Source organism: Tripterygium wilfordii, chromosome 19, assembly GCF_013401445.1.
Source record: "Tripterygium wilfordii isolate XIE 37 chromosome 19, ASM1340144v1, whole genome shotgun sequence".
NCBI classification, from domain to species: domain Eukaryota; kingdom Viridiplantae; phylum Streptophyta; class Magnoliopsida; order Celastrales; family Celastraceae; genus Tripterygium; species Tripterygium wilfordii.
In genome coordinates, this window is record NC_052250.1 from 11,910,316 (window position 1) to 11,928,793 (window position 18,478).

At 39.5% G+C, this 18,478-nt stretch overlaps 3 protein-coding genes across 8 annotated transcripts; all 3 read left to right on the plus strand.

Annotated features, from left to right (window-relative positions):
- The first annotated feature begins 285 nt into the window (after positions 1–285).
- Positions 286–4,531, plus strand: LOC119985410 (pentatricopeptide repeat-containing protein At5g50280, chloroplastic). 5 transcript variants are annotated; one of them, XM_038829714.1, is made up of 3 exons: positions 286–1,328; positions 1,806–3,320; positions 4,094–4,531. In XM_038829714.1, exons 1-2 carry the CDS (start codon positions 502–504, stop codon positions 3,115–3,117), a joined length of 2,139 nt encoding a protein of 712 aa, XP_038685642.1. In that variant the 5' UTR covers positions 286–501; the 3' UTR covers positions 3,118–3,320; positions 4,094–4,531. The 5 variants fall into 5 exon arrangements, with proteins under 5 accessions (XP_038685642.1, XP_038685639.1, XP_038685641.1 ...); XM_038829711.1 differs by having other exon boundaries at positions 446–1,328; positions 1,806–3,326; positions 4,143–4,531; XM_038829713.1 differs by having other exon boundaries at positions 446–1,328; positions 1,806–3,326; positions 4,146–4,531.
- Positions 4,532–5,042: 511 nt separating this feature from the next.
- LOC119985994 (MA3 DOMAIN-CONTAINING TRANSLATION REGULATORY FACTOR 1-like) lies at positions 5,043–11,244 on the plus strand. Its single transcript, XM_038830504.1, has 4 exons — positions 5,043–5,250; positions 5,710–5,957; positions 8,838–8,932; positions 9,085–11,244. The coding sequence occupies exons 2-4, from the start codon at positions 5,738–5,740 to the stop codon at positions 10,897–10,899; spliced, it is 2,130 nt and encodes a 709-aa protein (XP_038686432.1). The 5' UTR covers positions 5,043–5,250; positions 5,710–5,737; the 3' UTR covers positions 10,900–11,244.
- A 2,399-nt stretch (positions 11,245–13,643) lies between these two features.
- Positions 13,644–18,270, plus strand: LOC119985232 (probable UDP-N-acetylglucosamine--peptide N-acetylglucosaminyltransferase SEC). 2 transcript variants are annotated; one of them, XM_038829462.1, is made up of 11 exons: positions 13,644–13,869; positions 13,950–14,178; positions 14,714–14,806; positions 14,887–14,988; positions 15,094–15,261; positions 15,340–15,428; positions 15,566–15,687; positions 15,855–16,036; positions 16,329–16,613; positions 17,460–17,607; positions 17,727–18,270. In XM_038829462.1, exons 1-11 carry the CDS (start codon positions 13,715–13,717, stop codon positions 18,074–18,076), a joined length of 1,923 nt encoding a protein of 640 aa, XP_038685390.1. In that variant the 5' UTR covers positions 13,644–13,714; the 3' UTR covers positions 18,077–18,270. The 2 variants fall into 2 exon arrangements, with proteins under 2 accessions (XP_038685390.1, XP_038685391.1); XM_038829463.1 differs by having other exon boundaries at positions 13,974–14,178.
- Positions 18,271–18,478: the final 208 nt, after the last annotated feature.

Consider the following 18,478-nt stretch of genomic DNA (forward strand, 5'->3'; position numbering starts at 1 on the left):
AATACTGCTGCTAACGTCAGGTGCGTTATCAGCAGTCTTATGATCTAATTGTTTTTTGTCCCAACTATTCTAAATGGTGTAATGGATGCACACGATTTCGTATGGATTATATGGGGTATGTGGGGTTGATGATTTTACGTGAATCTCAACATTTGAAAATGAAATGCTAGGACAAAATATTAGAGTTTGTGCAATGGGGGCACATTCAGGTTTTGTGGCCCGGCCAGACCAAATTATTGAGCCCAAGCCCATATAAAGTCTCAACAGTAACCCACATTAGCTTGGCCTGCACACAAGGACAACTCTTTCTCTGTCGGATCATGCAGAACGGGCTCAAAAATCCAAAATCAGAGTCTTGGCCCAAGAGTCTTGGGTTTCTCTCTTAGCCCAAAAAGTAGCAACGCAGGCCCAGCTGATAAAGCCACGCACAGTCTCTCTTCGACAACTGACAACTCCAACAGCTATACAAGTAAAGAGGGCAAGCAATCTAATCCAAAAGCCATGGCGACACTGGCGCGGTTGCCTTCTTCTCTTCCTTTCATTCAGATACATCGCCCATCGTACTATCCTTCCAAACGGATACTTCCGGTGCCATCCGGACCACTAAGGATTGTCAGCCTCTCTTCCACTCCACCTGGTTCTGTTCCTCAAGCCATTTTTCTTCACTTGCTCGAAGAACAAGAAGAAGACGGAGAAGAAGAAGAACAATCGTCACAATCTCACAACCAAGAAGAAGAGGTGGATACGAGTGACCCAATTGTAAGCTTCTTGAAATCCCGTACTTCGACCCCAGACCCACCTCGCGAAGGTAAATTCTCTCTCCAAAAAAACCGGCGCACCTCATGGCGTCTCGCTCCTGAGTTGGGAAATGAACCTGAACCCGAAACCAAACCTGAAGCAGCCCTCGAACCGTTTGACGAAGCAGAGGAAGGAGAGAAGTCACGAATTTCATCTGCGAATGTTATTAAGCCTGATGGGGTTGTAGGAGAAATTGTGGGCATTGCAAGGAATTTACCGGAGAATTCAACTTTGGGAGAGCTACTAGAAGATTTTGAAGGGAGGATTGATGCAAAAGAGTGCGTGGAAGTGCTGGATTGTATGGGCAAGGAGGGTCTGTATAAAGGTTGCTTGTATTTTTATGAGTGGATGAGACTGCAGGAGCCCTCACTGGTTACACCCCGTGCCTGTTCGGTCTTGTTTCCTTTGTTGGGGAGAGTGGGAATGGGTAACATGCTGATGGTTTTGTTTATGAATTTGCCTAAAGAGAAAAAGTTCAGGGATGTTCATATTTATAATGGGGCAATTTCTGGGCTTATGCACTGTGGAAGGTATGTTACTCCTTACTTTTTAAACCCTTTTAATGGTTGGACTGTCTGTTTTCATTTTGATTTCATGTTCAAGCTCAAGTGGAGTATGCGGTTTAAAAACTTTCTGGACTTTTAGATTTAAAATCTTTCATTGCTGGTTCGATGGTAAATTTAATCTCATTCCCTTAAGGCTATAGAACTTTAAAATCTATCGTGTTGTGTGTGTGTTGCAAACACATAAGCACATTTACATCATTTTAGTCTCAGAATCCAAGAGTAGTATCCTCAAAACTTTTATCCAAATCCTGGCATTAAAATTTTATTAATGAAGATGTCCAATTTAATCTGCATGGATTTATGCTTCGACCCTTCCTCAGTCCTTGAAATTAAGTTAAGTTTTGAGTGATTGCAACCACAAAATGGGAATGGTTCATTCTTGTACGTTTGAGTAAATTCATATGCAGAAGCTTACTGTTGAGGTTGGCTTACTTGATTCAGGTATGATGATGCCTGGAAGGTGTACGAGGTAATGGAGACAAATAATATCCGTCCTGATCACATCACATGTTCATTGATGATAACAATCATGAGGAAAAGTGGTCGCAGTGCAAAGGAGGCGTATGAATTCTTTGAGAGAATGAATAGGAAAGGAGTCGAATGGAGTCAAGAAGGGCTAGGTGCTCTAATAAAATCGTTCTGTGATGAGGGACTGAAGAATGAAGCCCTTATCATTCAATCAGAAATGGAGAGGAAGGGAATTCGTCCAAATGCCATTATATATAACACATTAATGGATGCATACTGTAAATCCAATCATATTGAAGAAGCTGAAGGCCTCTTTGCTGAGATGAAAACAAAAGGTCTCAAGCCTACAAATGCAACTTTTAACATTCTTATGGATGCATACAGCAAAAGAATGCAACCTGATATCGTAGAGAGACTACTGAAAGAAATACAGGATCTGGGGTTGGAACCAAATGCCAAATCCTACACGTGTCTGATTAGTGCATATGGGAGGCAGAAGGAGATGAGTGACATGGCTGCAGACGTATTCTTGAGGATGAAGAGAGTTGGTATAAAACCAACTTCACATTCATATACAGCTCTGATTCATGCTTATTCAGTTGGTGGCTGGCATGAGAAAGCGTATATTACATTTGAGAATATGCTTAGGGAACAAATCAAGCCCTCCATAGAGACCTATACTGCTCTGTTAGATGCATTTAGGCGTGCTGGTGACACAAAAAAATTGATGCAAATATGGAAATTGATGATCCATCAAAAAGTTGAGGGGACACGGGTGACCTTTAACATTCTTGTGGATGGTTTTGCTAAACAGGGTCACTACATTGAGGCAAGGGATGTGATATCGGAATTTGGGAAGATTGGTTTGCAACCAACAGTAATGACATATAACATGCTGATGAATGCATATGCAAGGGGAGGGCAACATGAAAAGTTGCCGCAGCTGTTGAAAGAGATGGCAACTCTTAATCTAAAGCCCGATTCTGTTACCTTTTCAACTATGATTTATGCTTACGTTCGTGTTCGAGATTTCAAGAGGGCATTTATTTATCACAAAATGATGGTGAAGACTGGCCAAGTGCCAGATGTCAAGTCTTATGAGAAGCTTAGGGCGATTTTGGATGTAAAAGCTGCTAAGGGAAACAAGAAGGATAGGAGTGCCATTCTCGGTATCGTTAATAGCAAAATGGGTTTACTGAAAGCTAAGAAAAAGAGAAAGAAAGATGAATTCTGGAAAAACAGGAAGAACCGTCCAAGAATTCGAAATGTCGCTCGTGAATCGTGATGGGAAGTAACAGAAATATTCGAAGCTCATTAAAGTTTGGTTGGCCTGTGTTGACAAGATGATTCCTATGAGTCAAGATTAGATGTATGCTCCAAGAAGCAAACACGTGTTTGCATGATAGAGGGCTTAACAAAATGTTGGCCTTTGTATTTCAAGCAAGTAGATGAGCTGCAGCGGACATGCTGGGGGTCTGGGGCTTCCAGGTAAGGGTATATGTTCATGCTTTAATCTGACTGTTTATACATTGATGCCATACTGCAGCGATATGTTCAAAAGAAATATTTGATTTAGCTTCCCCTTTTGCTTGTTTTATCATATTTCTTCTCTCAATTGTAGTAAATTGATTATGTTTCGTCGTTGCGATCATGCAGATACATTCAGATTGATAACTGTGTTCCTATCTTTCATAGTTGTCTCGATAAGATGTCTTTATTGGGCCGGTCAAGTTTCTATTATATTTCCCATCATAAAAAGACAAATGTGTCTGAAAATCTGGCATGATATTATAACAAAAAGTGTAGTCTTGCAGGTTAGAGGTACACCTGAAGTGTAATTTTGGACCTGTCAGCTGAGTTGCAAGTGAATCTGGTTTACATTCTTAAGCCAAAATGTTAAGTGTTTATGGCGCAACAAAGAAAATTAATGTTACGTTGTCAAGGCTCCTCTTCTCATGCTATTATAGTATTTCAGTCCTGTAGGTTATCTGTGATGCAATTTTTTTTACTGAACATAGATGGGATTTTGAGGGTATACGTGGAATTTGGTATTGCACTATAAGTGCTGCCAAGTGGTCTTGTTTATTGTTTCTTCTTTAGGATGAATACACCTTTGTTCAGATTTTGGCATCTGTATGAATATGGATAAATGAAGGGGAAATGGAAAGAAACAGACTTGATGAAAAAGAACGCTTCCAGCTGCAGCTTATACGATACAGAAATCCTCTTATCATTGTATCATCTGATTAAATTTCTTACAGCGGCTGACAAGTCAGCATCTCTGCTTTGTTTATCACTCTTTCATGCCAGCAGTCTGAAGCTTTTAATACGTGCAAATGGTGCAATATGCTATCTGAGGATGTTGCATTGGTGACCATGGAGAATACCGTACAGGTGGCCTGGAGGATGTTTACAAGTTAGCTTCACCAACAGTTTCGGGGCAAATACAGAATGCAGATTTGGTAGGGTACTTGAAGAACCAGCATTTATGCAATATGTAGCTAATGGAACCAGAACCGGAACCAGAACCACAGTTCACCACTTAGGCTCACCGGAGTCATCTCAATTTTGATGCTGCCAACTCTTTGTTGCCATGGGTAGGCTGCCAAGTTATTAACATTTATGCAGAACTGTAAAATTTGTATTAATGACTTGATGATATTCAAGAGCAGACGAAAGAGAAGACTTTCTGTGCACAATATATGTGCTAGATTAGTTGAAATGCAAACCTCATGTCCAACAAACTGGTTTTGCAGATAAATAGTATCAGTGCCATGTGAATTTTATCCCCCAATCTCCATGAATATGAAGGAATTATTCCATCCTACGTCTAGAGGATTCACAAGCCCGCCGCATGGTATCCAAGTTGAGGGAGATGAAAATTTGTCAATTTCCGCATTTGATATATCAAGAAAGTATGTATTTACACGTGAGCGATTAGTTGGAGTGGTAAGAATAACGTGTATAAATAGAATATGCTATTTTCAAAATTATCCAGCAGAGGAGCTTCATTACACAAAAATCCAAAAGGGGCAATTTTGTAATTAACCACTGATTAACCAAAAGCCTAAACTGTTGTCCTGTAGTGTGACTGTCCTCTGTCTTCAGGGTCAATGCCACGTGTACGATGATATACTCAAAACACCCCCAATGACGTGTACTCGTAACCGTAGCCTCCCTATTTGTATTAATCCCCTCTTCTTCACTTTCGTTCTCATCTAATCCGTTTCTCTTTCTCGCACTCTGGATTGAGATAGAGATCACTCGGATATTCGCGATTGGATCTTCTTTACCTTTTGGTTCGTGTTTTCAAGTGCTAGTCCTGCCGTAGTTCGCATTTGGAGATCCGGGCCAAGCACAGAGGACTTGGATTCGGGTTTCAGATTCAATCGCCTCTTCTAGTATACAATATAAAGAGGTTTTGTTTCTTCTTCTTCTTCTTTGTTTTTGTTTATAATTTGGATTTTCTTGCAATGTTAATGAACTCTTAGGTCTTGCTCTTGCTTTTGATTTTAGTTGTAAAGAAAGAACACATGAACTTTCACGTTATGAAACGCATGAAATGAACCGAAAGAGTGTTTCTTTTTGCATTATCGCGTAATGCTCTCTCTGTTTTATGCTTTTCCTGTTTGTTTGTGGTGTGGGTTTCACGTTTTTTTTGTTGATTTAATAATTTGATGGAGTATGTATGCATCAATTTTTAAAATATATTCCTCAAGAGTTATTTTGTGCAAGGTTATTAATTATTAATATTATCTGTTGGAGATACGTTCAGTATTGTTGAGAAAGGAAAGGAAAGTAAATTTTCGTATATAGTTGATGCTGCTGGTGCTTCGTGGTTCTTGTACGGGTGTTAATCGTGTGTTCTTTATTTCAGTCAGTATATATTGAATTGTTGGTTGTAAATGGCTTCGGGGGAGGGATTTCTGACGGATGAGCAGAGGGAAGTACTGAAGATAGCTAGCCAGAACGTAGAGAGTCTCTCATCATCCCCAAAATCCCCGACATCTTTGCTCTCTGAGCATCCATTAAAAGTTTCTGCTGCTGGCAAGGCACCAACTGCTGGGATTGCTGTGAGGCATGTTCGCCGGTCTCACTCAGGAAAAGTTGTAAGAGTGAAGAAGGGTGAGTCTGTTCGGTACTCTCCTGATGATAACCACTTTTTGCTAGATTATTCAGTTTCAAACTCATGGTGGTTATCTGGGTTGCCATATAGTGAAAGATTTGGTTCTATTTGAGTTTCCTTGCTTCTTTAATTGTTTGATCTATTGTTTATCTGGTATTGGCAGGTTATTCAATAAGTTTAATTGCTATTCTTATTGATTTATTTCGAGCTTTCTTTGTCGTGCATTTCGGAGTTATTGAAATTCTTGTTTTCCATGCTCCTTGCTGGCATACCTGGACTCTATAAAGAACTGTGGATGTTGACCAAAGGACGAACTTAATGCCATACTTCACTCCATCATGCTTTTTTCCTTCCACCTGAAGAGATGGTAGCTATATATTTGAGATCATATTGATAGGTAATCCTGAAAACAGGAACAATTATGTTGTAGATGCTTATTGTACAGCCTGCCAGAGGAGGAGTACCATTGTCCTGAGGATCATCCTCCACTCCTTACTAGTCTGCTCTTCCTTAGGGCCAAAGGCATATGTACAGTTGTTGCTGTGCATGATAGGATAAAAAATGAGATTATTTCATCGAGAAAATTGGCTTAAAATGGATCAGCATGCGCAATATACGTGGTGATTAATATAGTGAGGAGGGACGCCAAGATATGAATGCAAGTAGGATTAGTAGAGTGTAGCTTTTGGACGCGAATAGATTCACACCAATTTCTCATATGATTTATAGCCATCCCTTACAGAGTTTGGGATAAAGGTTTTGGGATGATAATGATGACGATAATGATGTGTTGAATTGTCTTTCTGAATGCGCATTTGATTTTGTTTTCTGTAGATTGGTGTGTCAGGAGTCATTTTCAGTCTTTTTGTTCTGGTCTGTCTATGAGTGGTTGAATTTTTTCCTAGTTGTGAACTTAGCTGGCACAATTGTATCATATAGTGAACAGATTATGTTTTTGGTGAGACGCAAGTATTACCAATTACCAGACAGTCCATACTGCATAATTAGCTTTCTATTTTCCAAACAAAGTGCATTGATTGCTCGTCTTTTGGAGATTGTGTAAGCTAAGGTGTTTTCAAGCTTCTATGCATTGTGCATCAAGTATGTGGTCAGTGTCTTCTTTTTTTTGTCCGTTCTCCGTCTTTTTCACGCTCTTAGCTGACATACTTGCAAACAAAAAAGTTGACTGAGAGATGTAATTGTAGTTGTAAGAACTTAAAATAAATATGATACGTGTCGGCAATGGCAGATTTTAAGTTTATAAAAGTGTACCTATATGGAGTAGGACAAAGAAATTACTACATGTAGGTGATACTGCAATATTCTATCTAATACATATAAAAACTCGAAAGTAACAATATTTGTGCTGATAGATTTCATAAGCAAATCAAAGCATAAAGAAAAGTAAATGTAAAGAAATGCAATCATATATGCACGAGTGAAACCGCCTGGCAAATTTATTTCCGATTTTCGTCCTCCGTTTCACTATGAACTCTGAACTTAGCAAAAAAGATCATGCGGAAGAGGTGAGGAATGGTATGATATGCCAAACCATTTTATAGTTATGTTTTTAAAGAATTTTTTTATTTATAAAAAACTTATGATTTATCATACCATATGAAGCCAACGGATGTAAATGTGCTCTATGAGTAGTCATTTTACAATTTATGATGTAGTAATTACTATGCTGCCTAATTAGCTTCTTTACTTTTCGAACATGCAGTTGGCTCCTATATTTGAGAGTGTATTGATTTGCAATTTTTTAATATGACAATTAGGTCGTGCTTGTGTACGTTTCATCATTTATGACATTTTTATTTCTTTGAAACAATTATAAAGCTTCCAGGTGTGGCTGTGGCATGGTGCCTGAATGTACGTCCAAATTGTATATGACGGGGCTTGGTTTTTACAGAGTGTTGACTGCTTAGAGATTGCAGTGCGAATAGCTGATACTAGGTCTGGTGTAAATATGATTAATGAGAAAAGGCTGAGAAGAAAAAGGATGGATAAGAAAGGAATATTTCATAAGGAAAGGCTTGTAAACTTGTTCAATTTTAGTCTCTATTTGAGTTAAGAGTTAAGCAGTGATGAAGTCTTGATCTTATGTTGTGTTTTGAGCAAACAAGCTGTGCAATATTGCCGCAGTCTACGAGCGACTTGATATGTTAGTAGTATCAAATTATCAATGGTAACCTGAATTTATATGCATGTTTTCCTTTATGGATGTATTAACTTTGCTTTAAATCATCTGGTGGATTGATTGGTTGGTTATGTGCTAAGTCTCTCCTTATTTACTGGTGCACATAACTAAATAACCAACCAACCAACCTGGTGAGTTCTTACATTGCTGAAAGATCATATTGTGCCTTCTTATTTTAGCAAGCCAATGTCTAGCAAAGGAAAATGTATTACTTTATTAACCTGCTGCTCTACAAGTGCTTCCTCTAAAAACACGTGAAGCTTTGAGACTAGTATTGCTGCTTTTATATTTATCGGAATGTTCTACCCATGAATATGGTGTTTGAGATACTTCCAACACATAACAATTTGGGTCTCTCTTTATCAGCTGCTGGTCTTGGGTATGTGACTAACTTGAAGGGCTCTTTTTTTTTTCTTTCTTTTTTTTAAACCTGTGCATTGAAGGAATAATATGTTACAAAAAACCTCTTATTATGGTTGATTGTGTGCAGAAGAATACGTTAATTCATCTTATGCTTGGCTCTTCTCTGTTTCTTCCAATTTTATGCTGGGATTGATTAATTGTGATGAAATGAGTTCCTTGTGCAAATTTGATCTGACAGTATCATTGGTTCTTTGGAACAACAATCTTGTCTTCTTTTCATGTTGCTAATCTGCTTTCCTCTTGACTCATGTAACAGACGGTGCTGGTGCCAAGGGGACATGGGGGAGACTGCTTGACACTGATGGTGAATTGCATATTGACCACAATGATCCTAACTATGACAGTGGAGAGGTAATTGCCTTATTACTCCGATTCATCTGCCTGTGGTTTGCTTCCCCTAGGAACTTGTATTCTATATATATATATATATATATATATATTTTTTTTTTTTTGTGAATGATTTTGAATATTAATAGTATCTCTCCTTTCATCGTTGCTTGCAGGAACCCTATCAGCTTGTCGGGTCAACAATCTCTGACCCCTTGGACGATTACAAGAAAGCTGTTGTCTCCCTCATAGAGGAGTATTTCAGCACTGGTGATGTGGAAGTGGCAGCATCTGACCTTAGAGAACTTGGATCAAGTGAATATCATCCCTACTTTATCAAGCGACTTGTTTCCAGGGCCATGGACAGGCATGACCAGGAGAAGGAAATGGCCTCGGTTCTGCTTTCAGCTTTGTATGCTGATGTGATAAACCCAGCCCACATTAGGGATGGTTTTGTCATGCTTCTCGAGTCTGCTGATGATCTTGCTGTTGACATATTGGATGCAGTTGACATTCTTGCGTTGTTCCTTGCTCGTGCCGTGGTGGATGACATCCTTCCTCCAGCCTTCCTTACCAGAGCAAAGAAGACGCTTCCAGAATCCTCCAAGGGATTTCAAGTTATTCAAACTGCTGAGAAGAGCTATCTCTCAGCACCTCACCATGCAGAGCTGGTGGAGAGGAAGTGGGGTGGTAGCACTCACATAACAGTGGAGGACGTCAAGAAAAAGATTGCTGATCTATTGAGGGAATACATTGACAGTGGAGATACATTCGAGGCATGTAGGTTGATAAGGGAATTAGGAGTTTCGTTCTTCCATCATGAGGTTGTAAAGAGGGCTTTGATCCTTGCCATGGAGATTCGAACAGCAGAGCCACTTATAATCAAGCTGTTGAAAGAAGCAGCTGAGGAGGGCCTAATTAGTTCCAGTCAAATGGCTAAAGGTTTTGCCCGGTTAGCAGAGAACCTGGATGATCTTGCCCTTGACATCCCATCTGCAAAAACATTATTCCAGTCGCTTGTCCCTAGGGCTATCTCTGAAGGATGGCTTGATGTTTCTTTTGCAAATTCTGGTGAAGATGGAAAAGCATATGTAGAAGATGAGAAGCTGAGGCGGTACAAGGAGGCTGCGGTAACTATAATCCATGAGTATTTTCTCTCAGATGACATTCCTGAACTCATCAGGGGCCTTGAAGATCTTGGGGCACCTCAATATAACTCTATTTTTCTTAAGAAGCTGATTACCCTTGCCATGGACAGGAAGAACAGAGAGAAAGAAATGGCATCTGTCCTGCTATCCGCTCTTCACATTGAGATTTTTTCAACTGAAGACATAGTTAATGGCTTTGTCATGCTTTTGGAATCTGCAGAAGATACCGCACTGGATATTCTGGATGCTTCGAATGAGCTTGCTCTATTTTCGGCCAGGGCTGTGATTGATGATGTCTTGGCCCCACTGAATCTAGAAGAGATTGGCAGCAAATTGCCACCAAATTGCAGTGGGAGTGAGACTGTGCATATGGCTCGGTCCCTCATTGCTGCCCGTCATGCTGGCGAGAGGATCCTGAGGTGTTGGGGAGGTGGGACTGGTTGGGCTGTGGAGGATGCGAAGGACAAGATACAGAAGCTACTGGAGGAGTATGAAAGCGGAGGTGTCGTGAGTGAGGCTTGTCAGTGTATCCGTGATATTGGAATGCCTTTCTTCAACCACGAGGTGGTGAAAAAGGCCTTAGTCATGGCAATGGAGAAGAAGAATGACAGGATGCTGGATCTGCTGCAGGAGTGTTTTAATGAAGGACTGATCACTATCAATCAGATGACCAAAGGTTTCACTCGAATCAAGGATGGCCTTGACGACCTGGCTCTTGATATTCCAAATGCAAAGGACAAATACAGTTTTTACGCAGAATATGCCCAGAACAAGGGGTGGCTCCTATCATCCTTTGAGTCATTTGTGGCAGATGCTTCTGCAGCCCAGGCTACAGGTACTTGAGAAGCACAGATATTCCATCTGTTGCTTTCATTTATGTTGTTGCCCCATTACTTGTTATACTGTCAAATGGCCTTTATGCGTGCCAAAGCGAAGGTAGATGAGATGGGATGCTTGAGTTCCTTCTGATGGAGATTCTGATAGTCCCAGCCAATGTATAGAGTTGGTTCTTTGTTCTATTTACGTATCTTTAGGAATGCATTTTGCGTCTAGAAGTATATTAGACAGAGAGAGACTGTTAGGGTGCTGTTACATGCAATATTTACAGTCAAGACTGCTCTTTATGCTTCCAAAATTCTCAGTTTCATCATCTTATTTCAGTTTACTTTCCTGTTTGTGGAGACAATACTTGGCCTTTGTTTTTTTGTTTTTGCCATGGATCTTTTACAATTGAATAATCAGTTATGATAGGATATCAGTTGCATAGGATCCCAAACAGCAATTGCATAGGATCTCAGCAGTTGGCATCCCAGGGCGTTCTTGGGGTGGGGTGACATGGGCAACCGTCCAGGCCCTTGATTCTTCAGTGCCTCAAATTTTTGAAAATAATACTAGTGTTATAATATCTTGAACTCATTCAAGTAACATACAACATTTAATTTTCTTTTCTTGAGTCTTTTTCTTGACCTGAGTTTGTATCCACAAGATTTCATGTACATCAAGATTACCTACTGCTCCACTGTTAAGTTGTATCCAAAAGATTTATGTGCATCATGTGGGGTCCATGAATTCATTTGAACGTGTGTCCAATTCAGCATTAACTGGAATACTAACTCTACTGGTGGGATCTTTATCATTATTGCTTCTTGACATCTCAATAAGAGCGGGGCAATGAAAGTAGATTGGATTTCTCCTCTATCCCATCCTGACTCGTCCATTAACCCTTAAACCGCCCTGGCAAGCTGTCTTCTAGCTGTGAAAAAGGCAGATCGGGCAATCTGTCCCTTTCTTGTCTAATATCTAAAGAGAATGGGAGACAGGATAGACTGTTCCCCCGAATCAATGAAATTAGATGCAGCTGCTCCCAATTCCTCTCGTCGTCCAAGACGTTCGTTGGCAGGTTCATCGGCAGGGGAATCAGACTGCATTCAAGGGGAGGCCCTTGTACTTGCCCTCACCTCACTAGCCAGCCCTTCAGTTCTTTCTTTCTCCTCTTGTTTTGAGGTCTAGGTGCCCTATCATATGAGTCCGGTTCACTTATTTTTGCTTGCTGGTTAAGAGCTTTCCCGGATCAAGGGAATTCTTTTTCGTTCTTCCTTTTTTTGGGAGTGAAAAGGCTGTGTGTCTGCTCATTCACCTATCTAATGGAGATTCCAGTCCAAGTCGAAAGCGATAGCGAAATGCCTGTCTGTACAAATGATTCCGCTTTCAACAAGCGTCATTAGCATATGCGTGCCGTTCTTTACTTGGAAAACGATTGATACGAGACTGATGGGTGGGGAAAGGCTTACACACCATCCCTTAGAATAATGGAGAAGGCTGGATTGACTGGCTTGCTTCCCTTACCGAACTAACAGAAGGCAATTCATTAAGTATGACTTGTAACGGCGAATTCTTGTTGGGACAACAAAATGTATTGGAGACGTGTTTTGCTTAGGTGGTTGAGAATGAGAATGAAATGTTACATATATTGGTAAAATGATGGCTTAGTTTTTGGTAGGGAAAAGAATCGAAAATGCCCCTGAACTTTGATCACTGGGTCGATTGAGCTCCTAAACTTCATTTCGCGTCAAAGATGCCCTTGAACTATGATGAATGATGTTAGTTACCCCTTCTCACATTTTGCATCCAAATTTGTTGATTAGGCAAGATTTTTCCATTAAATGCCTTACATGTTGCCAACATGGAAGCCACGTGTCTTGCAAAAATGGTATATTTAAACCCCTGTACTTTGATAAAATGGGTCAAATAAGTAAATTTGTATGAAAAATGTGACGGAGGGGTAACAGACATCATTCGTTATAGTTCAGGGGCATGTTTGACTCGAAATGAAGTTTAGGGGCTCAATCGACCTAGTAATCAAAGTTCAGGGGTCTTTTTGATTCTTTTCCCTTTTTCATAATAGAGGTGGACACAATATTTATTTTTAATATAATTGTGAGTCTGGTTGAAGTTAACATGGAGGCCAACCATCTCCTATGCCCCATGCTTGGCCCATTAAAAGAGAGACAATAAAATAGTATTGTTGTAGCCAAAATAGTATTCATGGCCCAACAAATTTGTGAAAAATACCATTCCCTCGCCCTTCCTTAAAAGCTTTAACTTGGTTGGATCTTAGTAAAATTTGTAGAGGGCATCGATAACATGTGTCTTAAGGACATTTTTTAAGGATTCACTAGTGCAAACCGCAATATCACGTGTGTGATGAACACTCTCTCATCTAGTTTTTTAAACTTAAAATACAGATTTTTTTTTCCAAATTCTAACATACTTTTTTCATCCTTATCTAATATTCTAAGGACACCTATCATCATTTTTCTTGGTAAAATGAGTCGGTGTTGGTTCTTTCAATTTGGGAATTAGGTTTTGGTTATATTGTTCCTTTGCGGGCTTTGCACAACCCTAATCTAATGTCGCCGTAAATCAGCCATAAACCTAAATGTTACTCGGATTTAAAAAAATGTTGAAAAGGACAAAACAATACATTATTGATTTATAGTTTTATCCATTACCTATGCATTAGATTTTAGGACCATTACCTATAAATAAATAAATAACTAATAACAAAAATCAAAGAGTTGGGTGTTGAAGGCTTGAGCGAAGGTCGTCGTCGTCTCTCTCTCTCGTGCAACCACAGAGAAACCAGGAGCGAGAGAACATGCCCCAACTACATGCGGCGTCGCAAATGATAAAGCCGGAATACGACGATGTAGAGAGCTCTAAGATCGTCGTCTTTGCTGATCTAAACGCCAATCCTCCTGAAACAACCGACCAAGATCCTCTCCTACGCGCTTCGGCGACTGAGCCTTCTAGGTCTCACTCTCTTTCATTTTTATTTTCTATTTCAGTTAAATTCACATGGATTAGACTTTGATCTCGCAAACAACGAACAGATTGAACGTGAATGGTGAAAGCAGCGTATGTAGAAGTGGAATAACGAGCAAAGACAACGATGGGACTGAAGGTAAAGGAAAAACCTCGAATAAGATAGGAAAATCGCGTTCAAGAAACGCAAGTAAGGGAGAGGCGTCGTGTATTGATTATGGAGGAGATGCGGATGCAGAACAGCCAGGTCCACCCCCTCCATCTTCTCGCGAGGAGAAAGTCAGCAGCCTCAAAACCGTCTGTACTCTTGCTCTTAATTTTTTAACATACTTTGAGTGGGAATTTTATTGGATTAAAGTTTCCCGGAGAACATAACAGACTAGTGTGGCACAATAGATATTGATTTTTAGTTTATTATTATTAAGCTTGTTGTTGTTAGTAGACAGCACTACAGCAGGAACTGTAAGAAATTTCACTCTACATTGCCTTTTCACTTGAAGACGGAAATCATATTTCTGTAAAACATGAGGACATGATTATTTCACTAATTTTAGAGTACCTTTTGCTATGAACACTTAAGGAGATAGAAACTTCCAAGGCTCCATTTTGTGAATTAGGAAAATAGCATGATTTGACATCCCCCCTCTACATGGAATTGCTTAACAATAGATATGTCAGACTCATTTCGCATATAAATGCTGTAATTTGTTTGACGGGTGAGCTTTCTACATCTCCAAAGTATCCTGTGACTAAGTCTTTACGAGTCTTTAATAAATTTGGATGTACTGTATACATCTGCTTGATTACTCGCTGACTTGTGGCACTCCTGTAGGGTTTGATACATGTTGCTAAGAAGATGCCTAAGAATGCACATGTGCACTTTTATCTTGGACTTATGTATCAAAGGTTGGGTCAACCTCAAAAGGTCGCTTTGAAACTCACCCAGCTCTATAATTCTTGTCTATCGACTTTCTGTTATTTGACTCAATTCCAGATTTCTTTCAGGCAATTTTGGCATATGAGAAAGCTGAGGAGATCTTGCTTCGTTGTGAATCTGAGATTGATAGGCCAGAACTGCTTTCGTTAGTTCAAATCCATCATGCGCAGGTGTGAAGATTGTAAAATAATCTTCACTTTTTTTTTTATTCTTTACAACACAGATGAATAATTCTATTGGTTTATATTTCACCTACTTGTGTGACAACTATGTAGTGCTTTCTACTTGAAAGTCTAGGAGAGACTTGCGTGGACAAAGAACTTGAACAGGAAGAGCTTGAGGAAATTCTCTCCAGACTAAAAGACTCAATGCGATCAGATATCAGACAAGCAGCAGTATGGAACACACTAGGCTTGATACTGCTCAAAACTGGTCGCACAGAGGTAGGCGAGTGATTTTTCTTGTTTTCAAATCTTGTGCTCTCTTTTCTTAATCTGATCCTGGCTACCTCTCTTTTCCAGAGTGCTGTTTCGGTTCTATCGACCTTATTGACCATTGATCCTAACAACTTTGATTGCATTGGTAACCTTGGAATTGCTTATCTTCAAAGGTAAGAGTGTAACATTTGTTCGATGTATGTAATTTTCAAGCTTGGCAGAAAATGAGAGAGATACATCCTTGAGGTTTATGGTTCATTTTTAATAGTTTCTCTGTTAGTTACTCTTACTGATTGTTTAATCTCTGCAGTGGAAATTTGGAGCTTTCAGAAAAATGTTTTCAAGATTTGATTCTTAAAGATCAAAATCATCCTGCTGCATTAATCAACTATGCTGCTACTCTTTTGTGTAAATATGGCTCAGTTGTTGCAGGTATGTCTTTGATAAGTTCGACTCGATTTATTTGCTGTATTGAGTAGTAGCTTACATAATCTCGTCTCACCCTCTATTCTGGGGTGTTAGATATAGAATAGTTACATTCTTTATGAAGTACAGTTTCAAACCTCCGCTACTATATAATTCCTTCATTCTATCGTCAGGTGCTGGGGCCAATGCTGGTGAAGGTTCTTCTGTAGACCAATTTGCAGCTGTCAATGTTGCAAAGGAGTGTTTGCTGGCCGCATTAAGAGCAGATCCAAAAGGAGCACATATATGGGCAAATCTTGCTAATGCATATTACATGACTGGTGACCACAGAAGTTCTAGTAAATGCTTGGAGAAGGTGCACATGGTTCATTGCTACAATCATTTATTGCTTCTTTGTTGAGGTTGTTTGTTGTTTCCTAGATCTTTTGACAAATGAATTTTTGTGTTAATTGATTGTGAACCACGGGAAATTTCTTCTGACTTCTGAGTTAGAAGTCTTAAAATCGGACAGTTCACTGCTGTAATTTTGCTGTCTATGTTTCTGTGAATAGTATTTGCCTCTATTTACCTTGCGGTTTCATTTCAATGTGGTGAGTAGCCTATATTGTTGCTTCTTGTTTTTGATAATTTCAATTGTTGCTCCTTAGGCTGCAAAACTGGAGCCCAATTGTATGTCTACTCGATATGCAGTTGCCATTCATCGTATCAAGGATGCAGAAAGATCTCAAGATCCTAGTGAACAGCTCTCGTGGGCTGGCAACGAAATGGCATCCATAGTAAGAGAAGGTGATTCTGTTCCAATAGAACTTCCCATTGCTTGGGCAGGACTTGCCATGGTTCACAAGGCCCAGCATGAGATTGCTGCAGCATTTAAGACAGAACAAAAGGAATTAATGGAGGTAGAAGAGCGTGCTCTCTTCATTTTAAAGCAGGTACTTTTGGGTCGTTTTCAATTTTCTATTGGACAAACTAGCTTAATGATTGCACAATGTGGAAGTTTCAAAGTGTGTTTTCTATATCAAGTTTCTGTTCATTTGTTCATACCATGATGGTAACCTCTCCATTAGTCATTGTGAGGATTATGTGAATGAACTTACATGAGAAATTCAGCGCAGCTGCTGCATATAGTTTAGGCTAATGTTTTGCATCCTATTTGTGTCTTGAGTGGCCCATCTTTATTATGTTTTATACCTTAATAGCCCAGCGATCTAATAATTTATTGTGAAGTCAACCGCTTTCTGTTGGGTATTATTTCTTCTTAATGCAGTCTGAAGTATGTTTCCTGAACTACTATGGTCCATTAAAGGGATCTCCTTTATTTTGAAGATGAAACTTGTATGACAATTGCAATTGTGAAGTAGCTTAATTTCTGTCTTGCGAACTATGCTTAAGGAGGAAAAATTTTTTTCTCCGTTTTCCATTTTACTTGCATCAGTGCATTATTCGGTAGGATTATTTTGTTGGCACAAAGTAAAATCTAAAGATTACTCACGATAGTTTTCTTTTCTACTCTCTCTAAAGTGATTTGATGTTAGCTACTTAGCTTAGTTCGTGGCATGCATTCTAAAAAATTGAAGAGGAAGGAGGAAAATATGAACTTAATGCCAACATGTTTTGCCTAAAAGTTGTCAATTCTGGTGAAAGAAATCCATGGTTCACCATTGATTGCTAAATGGTTGATGATGCTTCTTGACCTAGCTTAGTAGAGAAAAAGAAAGCATGATGTTTTGGATGATTTTGTTCCTAATGATATGTTCTTTTAATTTCTTATGGATCAGGCAGTAGCAGAGGATCCTGATGATGGTGTGCAGTGGCACCAACTTGGCCTTCATAATCTCTGTTCCCAACAATATAAAACAGCACAAAAATATCTCAAGGCAGCAGTTGCTCGTTTTAGAGAATGCAGCTACGCGTGGTCAAATCTTGGTACGTGCTAATTCAAGACTATTTCATCGTGTTTTTTTTTTCTTGTATTGGTAAAGGCTTTTTTTTTTCTTCTTTAGTTTAAGATTTTAAGCTTATACGGTTAAGGTTTGTGTAACTAGGTGTTGCACTGCAACTATCTGAGGAGTCCTCACAAGCTGAGGAGGTATACAAGCAGGCTTTGAGTTTAGCTACAGCGGAACAATCCCATGCTATATTTTCCAACCTTGGGAACCTCTACCGGCAGCAGAAAAAAATTGAACGCGCAAAGGCAATGTTGTCAAAGTCTCTTCAACTGCAGCCTGGCTATGCTCCTGCATATAACAATCTAGGTCTCGTTTTTGTCGCGGAGGGTCGATGGGACGAAGCTAAGTTCTGCTTTGACAAAGCTGTCCAGGCAGATCCATTGCTTGATGCAGCCAAGTCAAACATGATTAAAGCAACGGCCATGTCTAGATTGTGTGGAGGCTGATTCTGCTTATAAAAAACCAGAAGAGTCATTTCCCCTCATCTATTAATAACATGCCACTCTCTCTTCTTTCTCTCTCTCTGCTTATTCGGGAATGAAGAATCCTTCAAATTTTCACGAAGGTGTATATAATGGTTTTATGCATTGTGTGTCATGTCCTTAACCCATAGTTGCAATCTATAACTCGCATGTCTGTAGATCCTTGAGTTCAATAACGGCATATCATAATATTTAATTGCTATATATACTTTAATTTTTGAAAATTGAATTGCAAATGTAGGATGAGTATGGGTCGGGTTGGTTGATCATTTGCTTAACAACTGATCCACTCGATCAACCGAACCGATCTTGGACAAAATTTAAAATCATTACCGGCTCGATTTTGTGGGTTTGGTAATGGTTGAC